Here is a 16,258-nt window from a genome sequence, read left to right on the forward strand (position 1 = left end):
CTGAGGGTAAGGAAGATCCCATAGAGACTTGTCCAGCCTGAACCCACCATGGAGTCATTCAGACCGTGCCAAACTGAGGGGGCTGTAGGTTAGGACCCATGCCAGCTTGTCTAATAACAGCTAATAGCAGGTTCGCGCTTTTTCAGCCATGGGGAGCAGAGGGAGGGTTTGGGAAGGTGGTATACTTAACTTGGCGTACTAAATCGAACTGTGGCTTTAGTGCCCTTTTTTGTTGAAATACTTCTTCTTGGTTGTCATACAGTGATGACATAGAGGTCTGTAGTTGAGTGAGAAATCAAAACAGAAAAGCATATTCATGTGAGGAACCGGTCATCCTGTGCCTGGCCAATGTGGCCGTACGGTAGTAGGATGGTGAAGCTATAGATACTGGCACCTGCCAAAATAAGTCTTACCCATAAATAACCTGGAGACGCCATTCATTCATGAGTCACACTCAAGCTTCACCAGAGTGGCGTCTGTGAAAAATAACACGTCCAGCACAGTCTGACCGTGTGTGTGTGTGTGTGTGTGTGTGTGTGTGTGTGTGTGTGTGTGTGTGTGTGTGTGTGTGTGTGTGTGTGTGTGTGTGTGTGTGTGTGTGTGTGTGTGTGTGTGTGTGTGTGTGTGTGTGTGTGTGTGTGTGTGTGTGTGTTTGTCTGAGGGTAAGGAAGATCCCATAGAGACTTGTCCAGCCTGAACCCACCATGGAGTCATTCAGACCGTGCCAAACTGAGGGGGCTGTAGGTTAGGACCCATGCCAGCTTGTCTAATAACAGCTAATAGCAGGTTCGTGTGACCAAACCATGTGTGACTGAGTGTAGTGGAGAGGAGCTCCAACCCTCGCTGGGCCATCCTTCCAAATCGCTTCTCGTTGACTCGACTACGTGAGCGAAGCCTCGATGTCCGAGGCTGCTCTAACCCAATTACAATGTATTTACACACATTTCATAGAAGCAATTTGAAGGAGCTCATTCAGTAGCTAAATACAATGCTAGTGAATGATGGTGTCTTTCATAGCATATATGTTTTGGTAACAAGCTGCATCATGTATTGATGAGGCAAGGGTTGGTTGCCTGCCCTACACCTTACGCAATAGAGCAGGAGTTTCATGATGTAGGTCTACACGTGTCTGACAGCTAACTCTGGGGAGTCGATGACAACAGGTTTGGGCGTCTGGCACTAAACAGAAATCCTGTTCCGTATCTCTCATGTTGTCAAAATGTTTCCCATCCTCTCAAGTTTGTCACACTCACACACACGCACATGTCCTCACAAACACGCACATGTTCACACACACACGCACATGTTCACGCACACACGCACATGTCCACACACACACACACACACACACACACACACACACACACACACACACACACACACACACACACACACACACACACACACACACACACACACACATGCACGCACATGTCCACACACACACATACGCACATGTCCCCACACACACACGCATGTCCACACACACACACACATGTCCACAAACACACGCACATGTCCCCACACACACACACATGTCAACACACACACGCACATGTCCACACACACACGCATGCACATGTCCCCCACACACACACACATGTCAACACACACACACACACATGACCACACACACACATGTCCACACACACGCACATGTCCACACACCCACACATGCACATGTCCCCACACACACACACATGTCAACACACACACACACATGACCACACACACACACGTCAACACACACACACACATGACCACACACACACATGTCAACACACACACGCACATGTCCACACACACACGCATGCACATGTCCCCACACACACACACACACATGTCAACACACACACACACATGACCACACACACACATGTCCACACACACACACATGTCCACACACACACACGCATGCACATGTCCCCACACACACACACACATGTCAACACACACACACACATGACCACACACACACATGTCCACACACACGCACATGTCCACACACCCACACACGCACATGTCCACACACATACGCAGGTGGCATCCATAAGCAGACAGGTGGCATCTAACAGGTGGCATCCATAAGCAGACTTATATATACACTGAGTGCACAAAACATTAAGAACACTTTCCTAATACTGAGTTGCATCTCCCTGCTTTTGGCCTCAGAATAGCCTCAATTCGTCAGGGCATGGACTCTACGAGGTGTTGAAAGCATTCCACAGAGATGCTGGCCTATGTTGACTCCAATGCGTCTCACAGTTCTGTCCAGTTGGCTGGATGTCCATTGTGTGGTGGACCTTTCTTGAGTTACTGTTCATATAAGGAAATCAGTCAATTGAAATACATTCATTAGGTCCTAATATATGGATTTCACAATGCTGGGAATACAGATATGCATCTGTTGGTCACAGATTTAAAAAATGTAAAGGTAGGGGCATAGATCAGAAATGTGTGACTACCATTTGCATCATGCAGCGCGACCCATCTCCTTCCTGTAGAGTTGATCAGGCTGTTGGTTGTGGCCTGTGGAATGTTGTCCCACTCCTCTTCAATGGCTGTGCGAAGTTGCTGGATATTGGCGGGAACTGAATATGCTGTCGTACACGTCGATCCAGAAACTTGTATTTGTATTTTTTTTATTTAACCTTTATTTAACTAGGCAAGTCAGTAAATTCTTATTTACAATGACGGCCTACACCGGCCAAATCCAGAAGACGCTGGGCCAGTTGTGCGCCGCCCTATCGGACATCCAATCACAGCTGGTTGTGATACAGCCTGGATTTAAACCAGGGTGTCTGTGGTGATGCCTCAAGCACTGAGATGCAGTGCCTTGAGAAAATTGAGACATGGATTGTGTATGTGTTCCATCCAGAGGGTGAATGGGCAAGACAAAATATTGAAGTGCCTTTGAACAGGGTAGGTGCCCGGCGCACCAGTTTGAACTGATATGCTGCTGGGTTTTTCACACTCATCAGTTTCCCATTTGTATTAAGAATGGTCTTTGTAAATACTATATACCAGTTCAAATAGGAGTGCAAAATAAAGCATTACCCCCTCCTCTCCCAGAACCAGCCGGCCAGACCCAACCCCAACCACAGAACGGAATCCCCTCTGGCCCAAGCCAGAGACACAACTAGACAGGATCAGGACCGCCTTTAAAGCACAAATTGAAACAGACAGAGAAACACACACACAGACACACATACACAAACACACAATCCTACCATAGGAGCATCAGCCAAAGACAACCCAAATGTCTGTCTGCGTTACTGACCTTCAGATGGGAATGCACAAGACGGAGAAAAATTGTGTAAGACTAGAAGGCGGTCTGGACTGCCTCTGTTGGACCAGAGCTCTGCTCATTGGATGGGACGTCTGGGTCCTGGATGTGAATGAAAAATTAGAAAATACAGACAGATGCATATATGCATTAACAAACATATTCTTGTTTCTCTCATGTGCAGACAGCAGCCCCAGACAGATAAATGTAGGAGAGGAAGCAACACAAGATCAGTAGAGAAGCGGAGAGTGACGAGGTCAGGGAGGTTGCGGGCAGTGAGGTGTTCCTATTTCCACTTGGCATGCCTGTGGGTTGGCTTTGGGGTGAGAGAAATACCTCTCACTGCAGTAAGATTACGCATGAGTGAGTGACACGCAGTGCGTAACCTGCTACATTCAAACACATGCACACTTTCACCTATGCACCACACACACACACACACACACAGATTGCATGGACACTTTTTGGTACACTTCTTGGGTCACACTCACTGCTGTAAAAAGTCTGTGAATTATTGGACTTCCTTGAGGAAGAATGGGGTGACATTTCTCAGATAGCCTGTACCTATCTGTGTTAACTCCTGTTCACAATGTCACAATTGCAGCCCAACATCTGAGGACCTAACAGGACCTCTGTTAGGCTAGGAGTTCACCACAACCACATGAACTGACCAGGAACGGATATCCCTTACGACTTGACTTACCCATACCCTCTGTATCATTTCTCACTGTAGACCTCCATTGCTGCATTAGACATGTTTGTATGTCAGTAGTTCTGACATCATTCATTCATACCTGTGGTTGAATCTTGTGCATGACTTTTAAGTAGTAGCCTATCTATTCTAAAATGGTATGTGTTGTAAAAGCTGCTGCTGTGATTCGGAGGCTTGGCAGGAAACATACTGTAAAAACCCCAGAGAACCTAAGAAAGCAGCAATTTGTCTTTATTTATCTTCAGAAAGTGTGAACTCTATGAACTCTATGGTAAGTATGAATTTGACAGAAACACCGAATAATAGCTTCTCCAACAAATGTATTCCATCCTTCTTCCATCAGTATTTCTCATTCACAAAGGTCAGCTGTGACAACCAATTGGAATGAACTGGCTACCTAACTGGCCAAGCCAGAAAACGAATTCGTGCTGCATATTTTGGCCAGACCAGCTCTCTGAACAAAAAGCTTTGGTTTGGAGGGCTGATCTCTAACATACTGGTGTTTAGCCTACAGTACAGACTTTGACCATCAGAGCTCTGTGTTCTGTATGAGAGAGGGACAGAGTGAGGGATAGACAGTGACAGAGGAGTCAGTGAGGTAGAGAGAGAAAAATATATAGAGGTAGAGGGAGAGAGAGAGTGTGTGAGAGAAACTGTGTGTGAGAGAGATCAAACAGTCAAACTACAGTAAGTGATAACATATTCAGTTCAATGGCATTCTTGAAATTGCCCAGCCTTTGTAAGTACATCACTATAACAACATATTTCTGAGACTGCATACCAATCAATCAGTATTACTTCTCACATAATCTTTACTATTACAGTCAAACTCAACATTTTGTATTGGAATTTTAACTGTGTTTTAATGGGTTAAAAAGTAATTGTCTACAGTAACACAAAAGAGGACCAAAGCCAAGATACACCATCTCCCAGTTCCAGGCCTGATGCTCTTTGTCATACTGTGGCTGAGTCTTGATGGAGCGCCCTCATTTCCAAGGAACATCTGGGAGGGTTCACAGTAGAAGGTCAGAGACACACATAAAGTCTCGTCAAAAACAGCCACGTTATATGATTCATTATTTAATGAAAGAAAGAACATGTTAAACTTAACAGAGAATAATTTATTTTCCCAACTCCCTATCTTTAGTAAAATAGCTTTTTTTTCTGCTATGACTTGTAGGCTGAAACGCATTTGAGTTTTTCCTGATCTGGTAGGTTATTTTCAGAAGCTTTCATGTGAAGTATAAATGTCCTTGACAGTTCATTTGTCTGATAGTATGTCTGATAACAGGGCTATTAGTCATGTTATCATTTTGCTCCATCAGCTGTTTGAAAGCCAAGGCAATGCTCAGTCAGTTAGTAGTCTCGTAAACCGGACCCTAGGCAACAGCATTGGAAACATTGTGTTAAGCAACGGTCTGCCTCGGTCAAGTGTAGCTCAGTTGGCAGAGCATGGCAAGCACCAGGGTTGTGGGTTTGATTCCCACGGGGGAACAGTAGAAAAAAAGTATTAAAATATATGCACTAAGTACTGGAAGTTGCTCTGGATAAGAGCATCTGTAAAATGTAAATGTAGTCAGTTAGCAGTGTTGTTACAAGATTGAGCATGTAAAAAGAAAACTGTTTTGTGGTTACCACATCCTACATCTGGCAATATATTTTAAAAAATTAAAGGCTGGCCCATGGATAAGTGTTGAGTGACTGGTTGTAGTCAGCTGTGGGCATCGCTGTCTGTGTAATATATTGCTCTTTATTGTCCAGTAGGTGGAGCCAGAACAATGCGAAGGTGTATCAGGGCATGAATCTCTTTCTATGGGGAAAAGCTTTCATATTACCAGTTATATGGCTTTTATTGCCATGTATGTATGTTTGACTATTTGCATTTGATTGAAAAATACATACTGACAGTGAATTAGATTCCCTTGACTCATTGATTGACTTTTTGATCAATTGATCAATTTACTGATTGTCTAACATAGTTCTCCTCTGCTGTCTTCCCCAGGCCATGGCCGTGCCTTCTCTCTCAGCCCCTCTCCTCGTGGCTCTGTTTCAGCTTGCAGTACTACCTCTCGTTCACACAGGGGTATACTACGGACACAAGCAGCACCAGCAGCACCCCCAGCAGCAACCCCAGCAGCACCAGCCTATGCCACACCTGTCCCACATGGGCATGGGCAGCAAAGAGCAGCACCGTCAGCAGCAGTGGCCAGGAAAGGAGATGCCCCACATGCAGTACCCCCATTACAGAAAAGAGATCCCCCAGATGCCCATGCACATGGGCAAGGAGTACCCCCGCAAAGGTGTGGTAGTCAACAGTGGACAGGACAAAGGTGAGATCGAATGGCAATCTCACAGGACTTGTGGCTCTGGTCGAAAGTAGCGCACTACTATGGAGTAGGCCAATAGTATGTTGTTTATGTTGAGACTATGTCAATCTTCAATGTTTATTACCTAACCTAACTCTAGTTAAGACATACACACAAGCAGATTGTACTTCATTTTGCTCTTGTGCTGAATATTGTGCTATGCCTGCGATCTTCGAATGTTAAGACTGACTGGACATCTTATCCCCTACAGGTCAGACAATCCCCAGTAGGGCTGTGGGAGGTCTCCCTGGAGGCCTGCCAGGAGAGCAGGGCCCAGCTGGGCCTGCAGGACCTGAGGGACCCTCTGGGCCACCAGGTCCTCCTGGGGTAGGACAGCCAGGAGGTGAAGGAAAACCAGGCCCCGCTGGTCCCCCAGGATTCCCTGGTGTAGGCAAACCAGGACTCCCGGGAATTCCAGGCAAGCCAGGGGGCATGGGAGACCCAGGTGTACCTGGAGAGCTGGGCCCCAGCGGTGGAGACGGTCATATGGGGCAGCCAGGGCCTTCGGGCCCCCCTGGTCCTCCAGGTCTCCCGGGGATAGGAAAACCAGGGGTTGGGGGGTTGCCAGGACAACCAGGACCCAAGGGGGAACCAGGACATAAGGGCCTGCCGGGACTACCAGGATTACCAGGACCCAAGGGTGACAAGGGAATTGGACAGCCAGGACAGCCAGGCCACAAAGGGCCAGCAGGACCCCCTGGACCTCCAGGCCAGGGAGGGATGCCCGGTGTGGGCAAGCCTGGAATGAATGGTATATTGGGGCCACCAGGAGGACCAGGGAAACCAGGCCCTCCTGGAGAGCAGGGGCTGGCTGGACCAGCAGGAGAGGGGGGCGAGACCGGTCCACCAGGGCTGCCAGGCCAAGGGAAACCAGGCCAGAATGGTCTGCCTGGACAACCAGGCATGCCCGGTGGGAAAGGGCACCCAGGCCCTCCAGGTTTGCCGGGGAAGCCTGGATTGCCCGGATTTGGAAAACCAGGATTCCCAGGACCCAAGGGAGATAAAGGGATGGTTGGGATGCCCGGAGGCCCAGGACCAAAGGGAGACAAAGGCCATGGAGGACTTCCAGGTGTGATTGGACCACCTGGACCAATCGGACCAGCTGGTCCCCTTAGCCCTATGGGACCCCCTGGAGGTCTTGGCCAACCAGGGCCAAAAGGAGAGGCTGGAGCGGGAGGGCAAAAGGGGCTGCCAGGTGGCCAGGGTGAGCCTGGTCCTCCTGGACTGCATGGTCAGAATGGCTTCCCTGGAGAGGGAGGAGAGCCAGGGCCAAGGGGTCCCGCTGGGCCTGTAGGACCCCAAGGGGAAGGCGGACACAAAGGGTTACCAGGCGCCCCTGGCGTTCCAGGCCTATCTGGGCCAAAGGGAGAGGGAGGACTTCCAGGAGAGAAGGGTCCCCAAGGCCCTAAGGGCGTTCCAGGTCTGGGAGGTGCAGGTGGGCCGATCGGACCTCCTGGTGCCCCTGGGTCTAAAGGTGACAGCGGATTACCTGGTCTTCCCGGCGTTGAGGGTAACGGAAACCCAGGTGTTCCTGGTCCTCTTGGACCTCCAGGTAAAGAAGGTCCTGGAGGACCACCAGGAAATCCAGGCCAGCCAGGTCTACCTGGTCCCCCAGGCCCACCCGGACCCCCTGCCCTCTCCCCTAACATGGGAGCAGTCCTCCCTGAGATGGGTATTCCTCCTGGGCTGGACGGAGTCAAGACCGCCGGCTATGGCAAGAAGGGGAAATATGGAGGAAACAGTGGAGAGGTGATGGGCGCCAATGGCCTGGAGATGCCCGCGTTCACGGCTCTGGTGACCATACCCTTCCCACCAGTGGAAACGCCTGTGGTGTTCGACAAGATCCTGTACAACGGCCGTCAGAACTACAACCCCCAGACAGGCGTGTTTACCTGCGACATGCCCGGGATCTACTACTTTGCCTACCACGTCCACTGCAAAGGGGCCAACGTGTGGGTGGCGCTGATGAGGAACGATGAGCCTGTGATGTACACGTATGACGAGTATAAGAAGGGATTCCTGGATCAGGCGTCGGGGAGCGCAGTGTTACCTCTACAGCCCGGGGACACCGTGTACCTCCAGCTACCCTCGGACCAGGCCGCAGGACTATACGCTGGCCAATACGTCCACTCATCCTTCTCTGGGTACTTGTTGTACCCTATGTAACAACAACTATAGAGAGGAAGAAACAGTGACAGAGGGAGAAAATGTTGGAGAAATTTGAGCATTGATTATAGAAGTCTTTAAATGTATATGTTTTTTTTTAAACATCAACTATCTGTTGAGATTGATGCTGTTGTGATCGACAGCGATGGGAGGACGCGTCGGACCGTCCCTGGGAAAATCTGAGAGAGGAGTGTGTATGTGTGTGAGTGAATGTACATATATGCAGTTTTTATAACCATTTATGTTGTGGTACAAAGATTTCTGTATCTATCTACCGCTCTTAAGAGTGTTACAACGTTACAACACTGCATTAAAAGATGCCATTACATCAACAGGGTTCACATATTGTGAAATGTAGTCATATGTACAGTTGAAGTCGGAAGTTTACATACACCTTAGCCAAATACATTTAAACTCAGCTTTTCACAATTCCTGACATTCAATCCTAGTAAAAATTCTCTGTCTTAGGTCAGTTAGGATCGCCACTTTATTTTAAGAATGTGAAATAGTAGAGAGAATAATTTATTTCAGCTTTCATCACATTCCCAGTGGGTCAGAAGTTTACATACACTCAATTAGTATTTTGTAGCATTGCCTTTAAATTGTTTAACTTGGGTCAAACATTTCAGGTAGCCTTCCACAAGCTTCCCACAAGAAGTTAGGTGAATTTTGGCCCATTCCTCCTGACAGAGCTGGTGTAACTGAGTCAGGTTTGTAGGCCTCCTTTTTCAGTTCTGCCCACAATTTTTCTATAGAATTGAGGTCAGGGCTTCGTGATGGCCACTCCAATACCTTGACTTTGTTGTACTTAAGCCATTTTGCCATAACTTTGGAAGTATGCTTGGGGTCATTGTTCTTTTGGAAGACCCATTTGCGACCAAGCTTTAACTTCCTGACTGATGTCTTGAGATGTTGCTTCAATATATCCACATAATGTTCCTCCCTCATGATGCCATCTATTTTGTTTAGTGCACCAGTCCCTCCTGCAGTAAAGCATCCCCACAACATGATGCTGCCACCCCTGTGCTTCACGGTTGGGATGGTGTTCTTCGGCTTGCAAGCGTCGCCCTTTTTCCATAACGATGGTCATTATGGCCAAACAGTTCTATTTTTGTTTCATCAGACCAGAGGACATTTCTCCAAAAAGTACAATCTTTGTCCCCATGTGTAGTTGCAAACCGTAGTGTGGCTTTTTTATGCCGGTTTTAGAGCAGTGGCTTCTTCCTTGCTGAACGGCCTTTCAGGTTATGTCGATATAGGACTTGTTTTACTGTGCATATAGATAATTTTGTACCTGTTTCCTCCAGCATCTTCACAAGGTCCTTTGCTGTTGTTCTGGGATTGATTTGCACTTTTTGCACCAAAGTACGTTCATCTCTAGGAGACAGAACGTGTCTCCTTCCTGAGTTGTATGACAGCTGCGTTGTCCCATGGTGTTTATACTTGCGTACTATTGTTTGTACAGATGAAAGTGGTACCTTCAGGCGTTTGGAAATTTCTCCCAAGGATGAACCAGACTTGTGGAGGTCTACAATCTTGGCTGATTTCTTTTGATTTTCCCATGATGTCAAGCAAAGAGGCACTGAGTTTGAAGGTAGGCCTTGAAATACATCCACAGGTACACCTCCAATTGACCCAAATTATGTCAATTAGCCTATCAGAAGCGTCTAAAGCCATGACATCATTTGCTGGAATTTTCCAAGCTGTTTAAGGCACATTCAACTTAGTGTATGTAAACTTCTGACCCACTGGAATTGTGATACAGTAAATTATATGTGAAATAATCTGTCTAGAAACAATTGTTGGGAAAATTACTTGTGTCATGCACAATGTAGATGTCCTAACCGACTTGCCAAAAACGATAGTTTGTTAACAAGAAATGTGTGTAGTGGTTGAAAAACAAGTTTTAATGACTCCAACCTAAGTGTATGTAAACTTCAGACTTCAACTGTATGTATCAGTTTAATTTAAAGTGCTGCACAGACAGATGTGGAAAGAGATGTATCTCTTGTAGTGTTTTCTCAAGTCCCTACATGTTCCTTTGCAAACTGGCAGCTGTCATTAATGAAACTGTGGCAAAGAATGTAAATTGAATAACTAAAGAAAACAAATATAATTCCTCGTAAAATGGCACCTGCAATGTGCTATTACAGTACTTATAGAAAGGCAACTGAAAACCAATAGAGTTCAAGATTCAAATAAAGTGGTGCAATGGTTTATTTCACGTTTTAGTTTGTTGCGTAACTTTCTTGTTGTGTTTTTGATTGATTTGTTTGATTATTTTTTAAACTTTTGCAGACAAGCATCATCTGTGATGTTTATAAGGGTGATTTTGTCGCATTAAATGGTTGGCAAAATAATGTATTATGGGTGTATTAGTGTTGTGCAAAGCAATGCCTCTTGTGGCAAGTAAAGAATAAGGCTCCAACAGACACTATTGTACCCAAAAATTGGAAGACCACTGCTGTCCTTACAAACCCTTTTATTGCTGTATGTGTCGGGTGTCAGCTGAATAAAGCAGTAGTGTTATAATGACAGACGTATGAAAAACATCTGTCCAAGACCCAGACCCTCATTAATAAGAGGGGCCTAAACGTTTCTGTAAGTAAGAGATACATTGATAATCAATTGTGATTCTTTTGAATAACTTTTGAATAAGATAATTGAATGAATGTTAGACATGAAAAAGGTGTGTAATCCCTCTTGGCTCAGCAGTACAAAATTGAAATAATCTGATTATAGGTACTCTATGTGGAGGTTAAGATTTAAGAATAATGAATACTTTGATGTCAAAGGGGTTAAAAGACAAAAAGAAGAAAAAAAAGAATATGGCCGGTGTCAGTAAACGTTGGCAAAAAGCGTAATTAAATTGTTGCCAGCAGCACAGTTACAGTCACCAATGCTCTGGATAACATAGAAACAGCCTAACCAAATCTGCTAGGTCGGAGAAAAAAGGTCAGAGAGAGGGGCTCTCTCATTTATGTCTGGAAGTAGCTTTAGCCAGTTAGCTTGGGTGCTTGACTGCAGTTGTGAGGTCAGAACGCTCAGATCAGCCTTACTCCTCGGCCAGCGTCCAGTGTGTGCGCTGAACGCTCTGAGAGAGAAATGCTCTGAATTTACGAATGGCCAGATTACACTCGGAGCGCTCTCTGGAACTCCAGAGTGAATTTACAAACGCACCCAAAGAGTAGAACATTAAAAAAGAGCGGAAGAACGGTGAAAATGCCTTCCTGCATGCCCCTCCCTCTCCTTCTCCCTCACCCATGTCCCTATAACTAACCCATCCACCCTTCCCTCACCCACCTCCGCCCCTCCCCTCTACCCTTCTACCCCCCCAGGGCCCCAGAACAATACGTTTGACGGAGAAAAAATTCTGCATTTATCATTTATCACTATAATGTATTATTTTGACTACTGACCTCCTATATTTTAAATGTGCAGAAGTGGAATAAAATGTAGTTAAAACATTTTTGTTAGAAAATTGACTCCAGATATGAATTCAGTTTTCTTTCTTTATTTGGGCCTATGGTGCTAAAGATTTCAGTAAACCAAAAGAAACCCAGAGTTGTAATGTTTTTACTGTTATACTGTTGATGTTGTTTAAAACAATAATAAAGATGATTTAACTAGAAGGTCCTTTGTTACAATTTTTTTCAAAATACACAGAGTATACAAAACATTATGAACATTATGCTCTTTCCATAAAATAGACTTATTGATGTCATTTGGCCTGATGAATTGAGGCCGAATATTAGGAAGGTGTTCTTAACACTTCTTGTCAATAGGGGGGCGCTGTTTTCACTTTGGAAAAAATCGTGCCCAAATTAAACTGCCTCGTACTCTATTCTAGATCATACAATATGCATATTATTATTACTATTGGATAGAAAACACTATGAAGTTTCTAAAACTGTTTGAATTATATCTGTGAGTAAAACAGAACTCATTTGGCAGCAAACTTCCATACAGGAAGTGAAAAATCTGAAAACGAGGCTCTGTTTCAGGGCCTGCCTATTCAACTGGCTTTTATTTATCGATATGTATGCACTTCATACGCCTTCCACTAGATGTCAACAGGCAGTGGAAGGTGGAATGGGGTGTCTAGCTTGATCTGAGGTCGAATAAGAGCTTTTGGAGTGACAGGTCCGGTATTTTCTTTGTCTTCGACGGCGCGCGGGGGAGCTCGACATTGTCTTCTGAAAAGCGTTCGGTATACTCGGCGAATATCTCCGGCTCTGATTTTATTTGATACATATGATAATAACATCATAAAGTAGTTTTTTTCAACCAAGTTTTATCAGTTTATTCAATGTTTATTGGGACTTTTGGAGTTTTCCGTTCTTTGCGCCAAGAGAGGATGGGAATGTTAGCAACCTTGGCTAGCATTGTGGCGCGAATTCGACAGAAGAAATTGACATTTTAAAACCAAACAACGATTTATTCTGGACCAAGGACTCCTTGTACAACATTCTGATGGAAGCCCAGCAAAAGTAAGAAAACATTTATGATGTTATTTCGTATTTCTGTGTAAAATGTTGACTCCTATTCTCCGCCGTGTTGGTGAGTGCTGTCTCACAATAACGCAAGCTGTATGTTATGGTAAAGTTATTTTAAAAAATCTAACACAGCGGTTGCATTAAGAACCAGTGTATCTTTCATTTGCCATACAACAAGTATTTTTATGTAAAGTTTATGATGAGTTCTTTGGTCAGATTAGGTGAGTGTCCAAAATATCTCCAGAGATTCTGGTGAATCGTTGCTACGTATTCACAATGTATAACCAGGATTTGTAGCTATAAATATGCACATTTTCGAACAAAACATAAATGTATTGTATAACATGATGTTATAAGACTGTCATCTGATGAAGTTGTCCAAAGGTTAGTGATTAATTTTATATATATATTTTTTTTTTGCGAAAGCTACCTTTGCGGTGAATAAATGCGTTTGTGTGTTTGGCTATTGTGGTAAGCTAATATAATTCTATATTGTGTTTTCGCTGTAAAACACTTAAAAAATCGGAAATATTGGCTGGATTCACAAGATGTTTATCTTTCATTTGCTGTACACCATGTATTTTTCATAAATGTTTTATGATGAGTATTTATGTATTTCACGTTGCTCTCTGTAATTATTCTGGCTGCTTTGGTGCTATTTTTGATGGTGGCTGCAATGTAAAACTATGATTTATACCTCAAATATGCACATTTTCGAACAAAACATAAATGTATTGTATAACATGTTATAAGACTGTCATCTGATGAAGTTGTTTCTTGGTTAGTGACTAATTTTATCTCTATTTTGTCGGTTTTGTGAAAGCTACCTATGCGGTGGAAACATGGTGAAAATATGCGGTTGTGTGTTTGGCTATTGTGGTTAGCTAATAGAAATACATATTGTGTTTTCGCTGTAAAACATTTAAAAAATCGGAAATGATGGCTGGATTCACAAGATGTTTATCTTTCATTTGCTGTATTGGACTTGTGATTTCATGAAAATTATATTATATGATATCCCTGTCCCGTTAGGCTAGGCTATGCTAGTCAGCTTTTTTGATGAGGAGGATCCCGGATCCGGGAGAGAGAAGCGGTAGAGGCTAATTAGTTTTGTACACTCAGTGTATATCAAGACTTTTATTTATATTTAACCTTTATTTAACTAGTTAAGAACAAATTCTTATTTACAATGACAGCCTACCCCGGCCACAACCCGACAACACTGGGCCAATTGTGAGCCGCCCTATGGGACTCCCAATCACGGCCAGATGTGATACAGCCTGGATTTGAACCAGGGACTGTAGTGACACCTCTTGCACTGAGATGCTTCACCTTACACCACTATGCCACTCGGGAGCCCAAATAAGACAGGTATTATGTCATTGTGTGACTATAATAAGTGCACATCAGATAAGTGCAGTTCACCAGTCCAAATGTAATAAACGAATTGTACTTGCTCCTGATCTAGGCTACAGTAAATTTGCTCTGGTTTAATAATGCAGTCATTAACTATAGTCATGATCATTGCAGCTGATTGGATATGCCATATGGTGTAGAGATGAGGATACTGTGCTGCCAGACAGATAGGCTACTGTCCCTTGACTCGTTCAGATGACTATTAAAATAGTCTATTATATCTTAGATCCATCCTATAGTTTTCAGGCACATCTATGGGGACATATAGATGTATTTCCTCATAATAAGAGGTGCTTTCTTTCTTCCGCAAAACACAAAAATACATGTTTTGGTTTCTTACCAACAGTTCACATATCTTGAAAAGGATGCTGCGAGAAAAAAGCTCAGTGGAAAAAAAGGGACCCTGCTTTTATTGTGCGGAGCTACGATTATCACAATTGATAACTTCCGATTTAATTAATTAAATATGGCCATTAATAATTACATAATAACACAAGGCTAAAACAACAAACTGAGTTTTAGGCTATTTATTAAATCCGTTTGCCAGGTCAAGGTAGGCTACACAAGTGGCACAAATTGATTTGCAATAACTCCAGTGATATTGTAATTTCGATATATATTTATTGTATCAAATGGTAGGCTACAGTAGCCTGCAACTGCATAGATATGTATAGCCGACTTGATGGCCAACAGATGCAAATTCCATTTCAAATTTCCACTAGCTCAGCGACATCGTTATCAAAGTAGCCCAATTTTCAGGAAAACTGCGAATATGGCAACACTGGCTGGGCTCAATAGATGTAGCTACTTGCTGGGCCAGTCATATTTATTGAAATTACATTGTTCTTGATTTTTTTTTTTACTTCAAGGATAGAGGAGCTTTTAATATTTAATTGTTTTAGGGTAGAAATAGAAGCCTGATCATCACATCGGTGTGTGTGTGTCTGCATAACCAATTCTTTGAATGAAATGCATGTGAAAAACACATATTATTAAAGGATCAGATGTGGGCTTAAAAAAACGACATTAAATATATTGGTTTGGATATAGAGTTACTACATAGAATCTTCTAGAATGTTTGCTGAAAATGCACACTTGGGGCTCTATTCAATCTCGTAAATGTAGCCTTTAACTGCAGTGGGCTAAATCAGGGTCACACAGAGTGATTCTTTGTAGTCTTAAACAAATCTACTTTGAAACAAAAGTATACACCTCACACACATGGTTATGGGCAACAAAAAAAAGAAGACACCTGTACCATGTCAGATATAGAGTTGAAATGTATATTACATTTTGAGTTTGCATCCCAAATTACACTGTTTATACAGAACATCATAGAAGACTGAAATGTAACAAAACTGTTTTACATAGAAACACCAGATTGTTTTAATTGTTTGAAAAATATATAATATTGATTAATTATGAAATCATCAAAAATATGAATAATATTCAACCCATGAGGCCAAAGAGGGTGCTTTTTGTCATTGACTGCAGGAAAGGGCTACAGGCCATTTCCAACTGAGCTGACATATGCAACATGATTGCCGTCCACTCCAACGCGGAAACATTGCCTTTACATTTCAATTGTGCTTTAGCGCTGAATTTCAGCGCTAAGGTTTGAGTAGAGCCCCAAGCCTACTAGTCTAGTAAGATTAATGATTGTTTGTTGCTTGGTTTTCAGGGAAGCAGGTTGTTACCATGATGTCTCGTGTGGGCCCTCAAGCTTCAGGTACTGATGCGAGTGACTTCAAACACAGAGAGAAGGTGGCCCCGCAGTACCAGTTGAGGTAATCATATCTGTCTGTGCACTTATCTG

General features: G+C 43.8%; 1 protein-coding gene and 1 pseudogene across 1 annotated transcript in view; both read left to right on the top strand.

The window, feature by feature from the left end:
• col8a1a (collagen, type VIII, alpha 1a) overlaps positions 1 to 12,162 on the top strand; it is a 41,435-nt gene extending 29,273 nt beyond the window's left edge. The window contains exons 2-3 of the mRNA XM_071341000.1: positions 6,001 to 6,328; positions 6,576 to 12,162. Coding sequence (XP_071197101.1) covers positions 6,004 to 6,328; positions 6,576 to 8,530 — 2,280 coding nt within the window. The 5' untranslated portion in view covers positions 6,001 to 6,003 and the 3' untranslated portion in view covers positions 8,531 to 12,162. The remainder of the gene's footprint in view (positions 1 to 6,000; positions 6,329 to 6,575) is intronic.
• The window catches only part of LOC139538673 (protein jagunal homolog 1-A-like), a 47,732-nt pseudogene that overhangs the window by 29,263 nt on the left and 2,211 nt on the right, over positions 1 to 16,258 (top strand).

This window comes from Salvelinus alpinus, chromosome 14 (genome assembly GCF_045679555.1).
Source record: "Salvelinus alpinus chromosome 14, SLU_Salpinus.1, whole genome shotgun sequence".
NCBI lineage: Eukaryota > Metazoa > Chordata > Actinopteri > Salmoniformes > Salmonidae > Salvelinus > Salvelinus alpinus.